At 46.7% G+C, this 12,864-nt stretch overlaps 1 protein-coding gene across 12 annotated transcripts in view; it reads left to right on the top strand.

The window, feature by feature from the left end:
- The window catches only part of LOC149341264 (uncharacterized), a 40,474-nt gene that overhangs the window by 21,837 nt on the left and 5,773 nt on the right, over positions 1-12,864 (top strand). Inside the window, exons 4-5 of one of the 12 annotated variants that reach the window (XR_016282893.1) lie at positions 153-1,556; positions 11,578-11,592. The exons of 8 other annotated variants lie outside the window; for them this stretch is intronic. Coding sequence is in view for 3 of the 4 variants with exons in the window: in XM_089543265.1 (XP_089399391.1) it covers positions 153-226 (74 nt within the window). In the remaining variant the exon portion in view is untranslated. Of the gene's footprint in view, positions 1-152; positions 2,075-11,577; positions 11,629-11,761; positions 12,484-12,864 lie in introns of those variants that run through there. 3 more of the 12 variants (XM_089543268.1, XM_089543267.1, XM_089543265.1) reach the window with 3 other exon arrangements.

Below are 12,864 nucleotides of genomic sequence, written 5' to 3'. Positions count from 1 at the left end.
TGAGGCTACTGATATTTTATGCGTAGCTGCAAATGTGTTGGTGGGAAATGCCATTGTCTAAGATGCTGTTTGAGAGGAGTAGGGTAGTAAAGTGGAGGGAGAAAAGGGACGTTGTCTTATTCTGGCTCTTTCTTGTCGTCTTGTCTTTCTAGGTGGTGGGGGAGAGGGATGCTGGCAGCTGTCTGAGCACTGCCAGGAAAATGGGGCGGCTCGATCCTCCTCTTAGATACGTACCTGAAGTACCGTGTAGAGGCCTAATGACACCTATTCTTTTTTATCTAGTAGTGTTTAGAACATGTTGCCGGGCTGGTTGGTGTCATTCTGCAGACATGTAACTGTTGCGCGAAAAATGCACAAACACAAGGCAGGCGCTTGTCCTGTGTCCTGTCTTCTGTGTGTTTCTTATCATGCAACTTTTCCATGTCTGAACATTATGTATTTGTTCAGACGAGAGTTACTGTGTTGAAGTAGCTAATCTTTTGTAGGGAAGTACCTAGTTGAGAGAAAGACGACAAATACGAAGGCACAAGATAATGACCAGTTCAGCATTGTAGTCGCTTGTTTTTTTGTTTTTTTAGGGGAGGAATCCTTTTTAAAAAATGTCGTTGTTTGTTCATTTTCTTACAAAAGAATTGGACAAGCGACCTCGACGCTCTGTCAGTGAGCTCATTGTTGTGTGTTGTTCTGTAGCCTGGGAGCTGAGTGGTCAGCTCTGGATTGACTTTTGGTGTGAGGGGACGGGTTTCCCTTTTCTTTCCAGCCTTTGCGTAGTGCAGCTAGGTTTCTATCTTTATCCGTCTCGAGTTTTAGAAAGCATGTGAATAATTCTTTCTAAAACATGGTGAAATTTTAGAAACGACAGACAAGAAATGTTCCAACCACCCCTGGCTATGAGATTAAAACTGTTCTCTGCTTCCGATTCATGCAATATCTACGTCCTAGCGTGGGAGGTCTCAAATTCCTTGTCAATACTGGTAATGGGTGTGAGACCCCCTGACTTTACGCACTGTCTTGTTGGATATTGGACACAACCTTCCAGACAAGGGAAAGCGGTGAAAGCGCTCCTGACTTTCTTGAGGGACTCGGGGTTGCATTCCCGCCTCTGTGACATAGTGGTCGCTGGACACTTAGACAACTCATTTCCTTGCTGCTCTTTTTCCTTTTTTCCCCTTTGTTCCCCTCCCCAAGTGTAGGGTAGCCAACTGGGCATCGCCTGGTTAACCTCCCTGCCTTTCCGTCCTTTTCTCTCTCTCTCTCTCTCTTGATGGATATGGCCACATTTTAGTAGATTTACCACACACCGTAAATGTCTTTTTGGATAAATTTCTTTTTGTAGCTTTGCGTCCTAAGATATCCCAATCTAGCTTCAAAGAGTATGATGCTACCTTTTGACTTGTCATAGGACATTTCGTCTTGATCTGCCTTTTCCATTTTCTATGCAGGTCTAAAGGCTGCTTTTTTTTCCCATTGAATTAATCCAGTTCTTACCCTCTGTGTTCTTGACCTGCTATTTGAAGCTCTTCATCTCTCCAATCTGGTTCCCTGCATACTTACCGGTTAGTTTCCAAGTCCTTTTCCGCCACTGTGAGCCATCATCCTTTCTGTACAAGTATTTAAATACCTTAGCTGCCTATTGGTTACTGTCAAATTTCCTCAGGTGTTCCTCATAATATTTTACTCTGAGCTTCCTGTGCTTCAAACGGTGCCCAAACCATACTGCCTTATTTGTGGTTTTAGCATGGGCCCCTGATGCTAACCTGCCAACAGCTATCTGTTTTATATCTAGCCCCGACTGGACATCTGCCCTTAGGCACAAAACAGCATTCCCAGAACAAAGTTCTGGCACCATTATGCATTTCCAAATTTCCAAATGCCTCCCAGTACTTATGTTGTATGTCTGATTGTCCATGATGTTTTGTGCTTCATTATTGTGGCATCTCTTTCCCCTTTCGACAGTAGTCTTTTTGACATCAGTTTATATTTAGATGGAAAGGGAACAGTGTACGCATAACACAGAAGAAAATAAATAAAAATAAAAGAGAAATGCAAAGGCGCGAAGAAAGGAGTAATATAAGTGTGGGATACGATGCTGAAAACGCCAATTTTTAAATCAATTGCTGCAGGAATAATTATTTTCACATGTCGTTCATTGTCGATGATTTTACACTAGTATAAATCAAAGGCGATTTGCGGTTTCTAGGGGTTTTAAAATGCGAAAGCAACTCGGGCTATGAGAGACGCCGTAGTTAAGGGCTCCGGAAATTTCCACCACCTGGAGTTCCTTAATGTGCACTGACATCGCACAGTATACGAGCCTCTAGAATTTCGCCTTCATTGAAATTGAAGTATGCCTTGGAAAAGCGCCAACAGCGTACGCCTTCCATGCATACTAGCTTTATAAACGAAAATTTCAGCTTTGTGTAAGCGCTTTCTGAGAGTGATTCAGCTTCGTAAAATGTGCCACTTTATTGGGAGCAAGTTGTTTATGGTTTATTTGAAAGAATAAAAACAAACTAAATGAAAGGAAAAGTTATGTTGTCTAGTACAGCCTCCCTGATTTTTAATAATATAGCGCGAGCGTCGACCGAACTGCTGGTCAGCGCCTTATAACGGCGATAAGCGTGCAACAAGGCGAGAGTTCGCGCACGCGCACGAAGGCAGAGCGTCGTCTGCTAGGCTGTTCCAAGCACGAGGACACACGCCCTGCCGCAATATCAGTTCGCAAGATCCCGCCAAGCCGTAAAGCGCATGCGCATTATTAATATGTGAGACTGCATGAGACATGATTTCTTTCTCTCTTTTTTTTTTGTTTGCCTATTACGGGAGGCCAGCCTGGCGATGCAAAGTGATAAGAAAAAATAAAAGTAAAGAAATATAGCAGCACATTGAAACCATTGCCTGGATCGCGATAAGCGGGGTTCCAACCAGCTCTTTAATGAGCCTTGCAGTGTCTCGACGGTATAAAAAGGCACCGCAGCTCTCAAACGCCCACTTCGGCGGAGAATGCCTCCTTGCGAGTTATCATTTTTCGGTTTTTGTGGCTCTGGACCAAGGCCCACTTATGCTGTCTTTTTTTGTTGTCTCAATTCTGTAAAGTTTACCCGCTCACTCCTGAACTACTTAAGCAAAACCACGGAGCCACGAATGGTTGCGCCTCCTTTTTTTTCTGCAAGAAGGTTGCCGCTTTCAGCATGCGTCACCTGAGCTGGAAATGGCAGTCGCCACGTTAGGAGCGATGAATGCATTGAGAAGCGTGGGGTGTATAAGCTCGTTCTTTCAGGAGAGGAAGGGGTAGTAAGACACAGCTGCATGTATCCGCGAATGTAGAACACTTCTGTGTATTTTCATCAAATAACCTTTATTTCCTTGGTGCATTTTAGAACTGAAACAGGGCCTTGTCTCAAGGCTCTCACACATCATACATATAAGTTAATAGCGCTGAAACTCGCCTCCGGACTGAGCAACACCCGCGATGCGCCTGGGCAGGGAGTCGAAGAGTGCGGGTACAAGGTCCACGTCATCCTTAAGGGCATCCCATGCACTCTTCACGGCTTCCCACAAGCCGTCTGCCGATGCATCGTGGAGACTCATCTTTGACAAGTTGGACTTGAGGATACCCCAAACATTTTCAATTATATTCAGGTCCGCTCCCTGGGGAGGCCAAGACAACATCATGATGCCTAGTTGTTCCAAATGTTCCTTCATGGCGCGTGCAGCATGCACCGGTGACAGGTCATGCTGTAGGTAGAAGCAACCATCCGTGAAAGGGCCGTCCAGAAGATGGGGAAGAAGCTCCTGATCAATAATTTCCAGGTATGCTTCAGCACAGAAGCGGCCCGATATACGACGGAGCGGGCCAAGGCCGTTCTTAGTTATTACGCCCCAAATGTTTACGCTCGTCCTGCCACTAGACTTGACCTTCTGAACATAGTGTGGATCATACCTGCAACAGTGGAAGAAAATTTTATACACAACATAAAGTGTGTCAATGACTCCTAGACAATATTAAACGACACGTAATGAAAATATTACAGCGACAATACACCCCCTCTTCACATGGAAGTATAATCCATCCACAATCTCAGCAAACATCTTTTAAATTTAACCAAGTATAAGTAATTCTATTTAGGAACCATTTTACCCGCCTGTGCTGCATCATCTATTTCTTGAACAGTGATAGCTGACATTGATAATCACATGTCACCCCGGGAAGCAAATGCCATATACTTTCGCAGGTTTAAGCCAAACATAGCCAAATCGAAAAAATGAACAATGATAAATCACCAACCTCATGAGGTCTGGCCGGTAAACTTTCTGTTGCTGGCTCCATTTTGTGCAAACCGTGGACTCGTCTGTGAAGACAACATTTTCCCAGTCCTCCACGGTCCATTCAATATGGTCGCGTGCAAACTGTAGCCTTTTCTCCTTGTTAGTCGCCGAAAGCTTCGGCTTCTGCACCGCAACTCGATTGCGAAGACCTGCTTCTCGAAGTCGGGTACGCACCAAGTTGTCACTCACGTCCACTCCAGCAACCTGCTTCAATTGGCCAGCAGTCATGAAGGGCGCTACACAAGCCGCAGCAACAATGGCATGGTCCTCTTCTTCCGTTGTCTTGCGCTTCAAATGTCGAGGAGCGTCACAAATGCGCCCTTCGTCGCGATAAGCCTGAACTATTCTGCTTACGGTAGCCTGAGTGACTCCAACGCTCTTAGCAATTTCATTCTGAGACTTCCCGCAAAGCGACATTCCGATGACGCGGTGGCGTTGTTCCAGTGGCACGCGTGGAGGCATTCTCCGCCGAAGTGGGCGTTTGAGAGCTGCGGTGCCTTTTTATACCGTCGAGACACTGCAAGGCTCATTAAAGAGCTGGTTGGAACCCCGCTTATCGCGATCCAGGCAATGGTTTCAATGTGCTGCTATATTTCTTTACTTTTATTTTTTCTTATCACTTTGCATCGCCAGGCTGGCCTCCCGTAATAGGCAAACAAAAAAAAAAGAGAGAAAGAAATCATGTCTCATGCAGTCTCACATATTAATAATGCGCATGCGCTTTACGGCTTGGCGGGATCTTGCGAACTGATATTGCGGCAGGGCGTGTGTCCTCGTGCTTGGAACAGCCTAGCAGACGACGCTCTGCCTTCGTGCGCGTGCGCGAACTCTCGCCTTGTTGCACGCTTATCGCCGTTATAAGGCGCTGACCAGCAGTTCGGTCGACGCTCGCGCTATATTATTAAAAATCAGGGAGGCTGTACATTGTCCGGCAGTGTTACAAAGCCCGTATCTGCTGTAGGCTCTGCTACAGCGGCAGGTGTGATCTTGACAGCGCATCTTGGAAAGCTAACGCGGCACTTCTTTTGCTCTTGTGTCTTACTGTCTCACCGTTGCGAGGTGCACATGGATGTCATTTCGGTACGAATGCAGTGCTTCTTGTCCATCGTGATGGCTGTAAGCTTCCCCGCTCATCTGCTGTGCTTCCCTCTGCCGTGCCCTCTCCCAGTCGGTTTCTGTCACCCATGTAGGCGACAAGCCTTCGGAAGCTTTCGTCTTGGTTTTAAGGGAAAGCTTGATGCACGCCAGATGTCTACGTCATAGGCCGGTCTCACCGCATATTTTCTCTTGCTTTTTACATCCCTCCATATTTTGCAGAATAGTACTTGCGTTGATTAGCTTCGCATCCCACTTCCTCTTTGCCGCTTGAGTCACACCCTATAAGTGTAAGAAATCGATCGCATATTCAAGCAAATAATAGGGGGGGGGGGGGGGGGGGGGACAGCAGTACATCATCATCACCAGCCTGACCACGCCCACTGCAAGGCAAAGGCCTCTCCCATGTCACCCCCACTTCATGCCCTGAGTGGCTTAGCCAGGCAATGTAATCAGCGAAGCGCATATTAAGTATTCACCGTTAACTCTTATCCCCAACTGTTCCCAATTCAGGCCTCGGATTACCTCCTGTAAACAGGCAGTGAATAGCATTGGCGAGATCGTGGCTCCCTGCCTGACACCCTTCCTTATTGGAATTTATTGCTGACTTTATGGAGGACTATGGTGTAGCTGTGTAGTCGTTATAGATATCTTGCAAGTCGCCCATCAGTACAGTGTACCGTGATTTTACTTTTTCGTTGCCGATTCCACGTCTTCATAAAAGTTTTATATGATCTGGTCATCACGGCTTGATGTAGGTGTGTACAATAGCTGCCACCCTCTCGTTAATACTATAAAACTCCTCTATGTTGCCAGCTATATCCTGGTTGATAAGGAATCCCACACCTAGTTCTCGTCTGTCCGCTAATCCACGATAGTGCCACGTATCATTGTAGCGTCCGTACAAAAGCCGCACAAAAGGGGTGCTATCATTTTTGTTCGTGACGCGAGAAGCGACCGGTCTAATCTCGATTGTTCACAGCCATGAACAGCTGCATCTACGTGTTTCCAGATTACTCTAGATGATCTCGACCTGTTATCTCGAAGTTTCCTTACCGGCTTTAAATTGAACGATGCCGCGAGCAGCGGGCATTCGTAGTTCGACGACTGACGAGCACGTTTGTGGCTTACGCCGCCGCCGAGTGATTCAGTTCTTTTGCGGGCGCAAGTCAGCCCAAATAAAGAGCTTCGTTTCCAAGTCTTGTTGGTGTTTTCGTGACCGCTGGACTGCCGTCACTACAACGTGACAATAGCACAGCATGTGCCCACCCTTTAGTACTGTATACGCCTCATCTGTCCTAACCTCACTAAGCCCTATGACATCCCAATTAATACCCGCTAATTCCTCGAACAGCACTGCTAAGCTAGCCTCACTGGATAAGGTTCTAGCATTAAACGTTCCCAGGTTCAGTTTCCAATGGCGGCCTGTCTGGAGCCAGTGATCCTTACCAGCTAGCTTGCTATTACACGTTTGGAAGAATCTCTCCACAAGCAGCACGGATTCTGCTAAATTATCAGCCCACGCGGCGCATTCGCCTAGTCTGGACGCCTGCTCATGCCTCCCTTGCTGGTAATGAGGCGGCTCATAACCTAGCTCGAGAACTGTCCCGCCGAGCTGGGTCGTGCAACCCACCCGCCCTATACTCCGGCAAGGACAGGTTGTTTTCTTACAGAGAAACCCTGCAGCACTACAGGCTTGCAAGACTCAGTCCCCAGCAGATAAAACGCTCTCCAAACAACAGACCAAAGCCTGGCGTAAACTTCAAACTAACACCTATCCAAATCCCCAATTGTGTAGCTTCTATTCGGAAGGACTCTACTCAGACAAATGCAAAAATTGTGATGCGAAAGCCGATCTAAATCATATGATCTGGAACTGCCCGCAGTCCCTACCCGCGAGTCGATTCATGACCGACTCTGATCATTTGGAGGCTCTATTGCTCAGCCCCGACCCGGGGACACAGAGAACGCTCCTCCAGCTGGCTGAAGATGCCGCCGCTGCCCAAGGGATCTTCGGGTCGCTCCTCTATATCCTCTGGAAATAAAGTTTCACCACCATCACCACCACCAGTGATTCTTAGCACCCTCCGCTGCGTCACTGTCTGACCGCCGCCTTGCTAAGTTGCTCCGCAGCCGCTGGAGACTGAGGGCCGAGGCTTAATAGGTTCGTTCATAGAAGGTTGCGGCCAATTACTACACCAGTAGTACTTATTTGAATAGGTTTTAGGCGCAAAAAACAGACGAGACAAAAACTATTCAAATATGAACCAAAACCAACTAGCCCAGCAGCAAGTGCTCTTAGACGAGTAGTACACCAGGGTGGCTAAATCCTGTTCTCGTGGGGGAATGCGTTGTCGGTTCTGGTCACCGAGATCAGATTCCATTGACACGCGGAGTTTGTTTGTTTTTTTTTAACCCGGTGGAGGATTCCGCGGCACCGGGATTCGAACCTCTGTCCTCTTGCACACGAGGCGGATGCTCTACCTCTACGCCATCGCTGTCAAATATTGTATAAAGCATTGGGTTCTGTGGCTGATATCGACTGTCAAGAATAAGAAGCCCGTTGTGCTTTTAGCGGTGCGGGCGGGGCATTATTATTTTTCATTCCTTTTAATCGCCCACTCTAACTTTTGTCAACAATAAGATGCTCGGGGTTCACCCCGCGACGTCACGAAGATGCGGTGGCGCTGATGTCAGTAGCGACTTTCGTGCGATAGGCAAAACAGGTTCCGCCTGCCCGTGCCTACCGCAGCTGCCGCAGTTTAGAGGCGGCTGCATCATGCCTGCGCACTGCAGAAGCAGCATGTACTGACCAGCTGCGTCACTGCTGGATCCGCGTAGTATCATAAAACGGAAAATTAGATTAGCCTTAATAGGTTTCTCTCAAATAAATACCGCATTAGGAAATGGGCCGTGGTAGTAAAAGCTCGAAGGGGTGTCCACCGGCGCTGCCAGTCAACGTACTTCATAGCAGGGAAATTGTTGCGCTCATTCACCTGAACAACAGCATGGTACGCTTAAAATTGCATAAGGAAAAAAAAAGAACGTATGTAGCTGCGCACGCATTTATCACCCTGAGCTAGTGTACACGGGCGCACATCATGTTTTTTTCACGTGTGTAGAAGTTATACGAACGTATAATGGCGCGTTTTAGCGCATTTAATATATACTTGAAACTATTTCTTAACATGACCGACATAATTATTTGATTCTAGTTGAACGAAGTCTCGTAAGTTGTGACAATCTTGCGCGGTCACGTTGGCATGCTTCGAACAGCGTATGAAGTAGTGCATGATCGCGAAGCCTGTTTGGAAAAAAGCAACCGCAGGCGGGCTACCAACAGAGGCACGTAGCGAGATTGACAGGGGATGTGGCAATGAAAAGTGTTTTCTTTATTGATGCATGAGATATGTGACCAAATTTGGTGCAAATATGAAATTCCTCTGCTAATTTCAGTAATGCCCAAGTCACCCCGGGTCTTGAATAATTAAGTAGAAAGTGCGGATTTATTTTTTAAAAGCCAGCATGTTCCCAAAGCCCTGTTCTCTATGATGGCGATATTACTCCTTTTTTTTTAGATTCTCAGTACTTATGCATGCATAGTCTCATGAAAATTTCTTATAAAAATAACTTACATACTACTGCTCCTGTAGGAAAAAAATCGAGAGATTTATTGCACTCCTCAACGTGATCGTTCGCGACAAATAGAATCATTCTATTTCCACTCGTTCCAAATTTACAAAGGGGTGAGTGATGCCAATCGCAGAAAATGTGGTAGTTCACAAAACAAACCTTTGAGTTCATTCCCTCGTTTATGGCCTCTTCGCTTTCGCTTTGTTCAAGGAAATGCGGCACTGAAATCAATGAAACCTCGGATCCCTCTTCGTAGTGATGCTACCATTGTGGTGCTCCGTCGTCGGAAACCCGCAGAGTTCGTGACATGCCAGGACCATCAGAAACCAAATTACCTCACAGTTTTTGACGACCACAGATCTAAAAACCGCAATTTTACGAATTTCTACTGAATATTTTGCTGTAATTTTTCGCCACCAAACAGACGACCCAGGGCTATATAATTTCAGGAATCCAAACTTTTCACCAAATCGACCAGTTTAAGAAGGGGAAAAGTCGGCCTGGCTGGTGCCTGATCTGACGGCTAAAAGCAGCGGTTACGCGAGACAGATAAGATCGGGACACGATCGACGCTGTCCCCACTTTTGGCACTGCGCGACACGTGTCAACAGACGGTGAGCGCATGTCGGCTCTGCCGAAAAAACGCCAATGCTTCCCTCACTACTGTCCCGAGGTAAAATCATTCTGGCTAGTGCAGAGTGTTAAAAACTTATTTGACAAGGTAAGTTGCTGGGCGAGTTATTATTAAAACTTATTATTTTATTCAATGCCTATACGGTATAGAAACCAAACGGCAGGAACGCTTTCTAGCCATAATACAATACACTGTGGCGAAATCCGCCGTACATGGCCAACGCGAGCCCGTGTACTTAGAGGAATACTAAGTTGAAAGCATCAACCATTGCTATGATTCTCAGAAACTCAAAACGCGCCTACAAGCCTTGAAAACCGGCGCTGCACCACCTCAACTCGCCACCACTCCCTGGCCTCTTGCCTACCGCGAGCCCCATGGAGGAAGGAATATGTTTCCTTCCTCCATGGCGAGCCCGCTAGCGACTGCAGCGCCACTATATTTAACTTAAAACTTCTGGGGAAAAATTCATAGCGGAATTGAACGAGGACGTTCGCGCATTTCAGGCCAAATTAGAACTCTGGCAGCGTCAGGCAAAAGCGAACAAGCTGGACAACTTTTTAGCTCTCAGGTCACTAGGACACGTTTACCCAAGAATCTTGATAAGTTTTCGCATATTTGCGTCGCAGTCTCGAGCAAAAATTCTGTTCCAAGACATCCGCAGCTTCTCCAAACAGTTCGAAATTTTCTCTGTACTCTTCAATGTGCGAGACGACGATGTTGCAAATGAAGAATATTCAACTTCAAAATTATTGGTAGATAAGGGCTGGACGCTGCATTTTTAACCCTCTGGTTTGTAGCTTGAAACAACTCCGAAAAGCTTCTGTCAGCTAAGGCGAAATAGTTCTCGAGTTGCTCGTTAAGGAGTTGCGCTAGAATTCGTACCCCTTTTCGCACCAAAGATTCGTCTTCCATGAAACCGCCATATTTGGTGCCACGCCAGAAATACAAGACGAAAAGAGACGATTGGGCATGGGCTGACGTTAGAGTGCCAAAAGACCCTGGCACGTCTAAACCATAAACCCTGCGCGCGCGAACACAGCTAAAAAAGTGATTGGTTGGCATTGCGGTTCGGCTGCCCACCAAGATGCGAGAAAATTACTGCGCCATTTCCTTTACTCGGAAACTAATTGTCACTTTTTTTTTACAATGTGTATTATCATAAGAAAAGTCGACGCCAGATGGAGCCGTGTCGTGCCATTTGAATTGGCGGGAACTTGAAATCCGTGCAGAAAATGTACACAGAACTGAAAACTGTGCCTTAACAATTAGGAAATAAAAAGTGAGGGAACGTTTTGGATGAAATTTTCATATTTAGCTTTATTTTTTAGGAGACGGCAAGAAAGGATGACATGTTTAAAAGCACGATTTTCTTAAGGGCCTGCGCACTGTAGAGAAATAAGAGTTTTGGTGGTGGTGGTGGTGGTGAAACTGGTGGTGGTGAAACTATTTCCAGCGAATACAGGGGAGCGACCCGAAGCCGCCTCCCGCTTGATCCCTTGGGCAGCGGAGTCTCGGCAAAAAATCTGTCCTTAGCATATCATCATTATCATAAGCCTGACTACGCCCACTGCAGGGCAAAGGCCTCTCCCATATCTCTCCAATTAACCCTGTCCTGTGCCAGTTGCGGCCATCCATCCCCGCAAACTTCTTAATCTCATCCGCCCAGCTAACTTTCCGCCGCCACCTGCTACGCTTGCCTTTTCTTGGAACCCATTCCGTTACTCTTAAGGACCATCGGTTATCTTGCCTTCACATTACATGCCCTGCCCAAGCCCATTTCTTACTCTTGATTTCTATTAGAATGTCATTAACCCGCGTGTGTTCCCTGACCTACTCTCCCCTCGTCCTGTCTCTTAACGTTTCGCCTATCATTTTCCTTTCCATAGCTCGCTGCGTTGTCCTCAATTGAAGCTGAACCCTTTTTCGTTATCGTCCACGTTTCTGGCCCATAGGTGAGTACCGGTAGGATACAGCTGTTTTATACTTTTCTCTTGAGGGATATTGGCAAACTGCCATTCATGATCTGAGCGAACCTGCCAAATTCTCTCCACCCCATTCTTATTCTTCTAGTTATTTCGCTGTCGTGATTCGGATCTGCGGTCACTACCTGCCCCAAGTAGACGTACTCCATTACCGTGCACTTCTCTCACCTCGCTACAATTGTAAGCATATCCTCCTTTACTAAATCAGAAAACGTCGTCGCAAACCCTATGAAAATGAGACCAAATTTAGACACGCTGTAGAGCTTCTGAAGGTGCGCATGTATTCTTTACGGGCTTTCGCACTTGTGAGCCCTCTGAAGCGGTCAGCCGCAGGAGTGGCAACAGGCAACCGCAGGCAGCGAGCAGTATGTTTTTTCCATGCTTACACGCATGAGCATGCCGCGCAGGTCTTTTTAACGGCTTTTTTTGTGTGTTTTGATCTTGCACAGTGAACAAAAATGATCGAAGTGAGCGAATATGCTGTATGTAAGTCATGTATAGAGCTGCAAGCAATGGAATAAATCTGAAGTCACTGCCAAAAGAAACGCGATTGAAGCCCGAATGGCTAGTAAAGCTGTCGATCGCTAAAGAGGTGAGGCGGGAATTGAGGGTTTCCCGCTTGGATTTCGGCGGCGACGATTTCTTCTTGAGGCGCACAGGTAACATCTAGCAGGGCTCCTAACCCCCGGGAAGACACACCTGGCTATAAGAGCATCCGCAGTGAAGGGCTTTCGTTTAGTTTAGTAATGTAAACAGTATAAAAAAATATAATACGGAAAGGATCGAGCATGCTCTAGAGCAGCGGTTCTCAAACTGGGTTCCGCGGAACACAGGGGTTCCGCGGGCTGTCTTCTTGTGTTCCGCGAGAACCTTCACCGGCCCTGACCCGGCAGATGATATGAGACTGGCTCTGAGTGCTGCTGAGCCACGCTTTGACTTGCTCTTAAAAGGGAAGCAGTACCACCCATCACATTAGTATTTGTATTAATCTGTGCAATAAACATTTAACTTTTGCAACTCTCTCTTTGCAGAAATGCACTCGACAACATTGCTGGTAAGTGAAAGCAGGGGGGGTTCCCTGGAACGTATTGAAGGCTTTTGGGGTTCCTCCAAGCAAAAAAGTTTGAGAACCCCTGCTCTAGAGAATGGAGGTAGCTTAAAAGCGGTCGAGAGGGAATTAGGCATGGGCAG

The sequence above is a fragment of the Amblyomma mixtum genome, chromosome 5 (genome assembly GCF_055824585.1).
Source record: "Amblyomma mixtum isolate Tamu chromosome 5, ASM5582458v1, whole genome shotgun sequence".
NCBI lineage: Eukaryota > Metazoa > Arthropoda > Arachnida > Ixodida > Ixodidae > Amblyomma > Amblyomma mixtum.
This window is presented reverse-complemented; position numbering and strand designations above follow the sequence as displayed.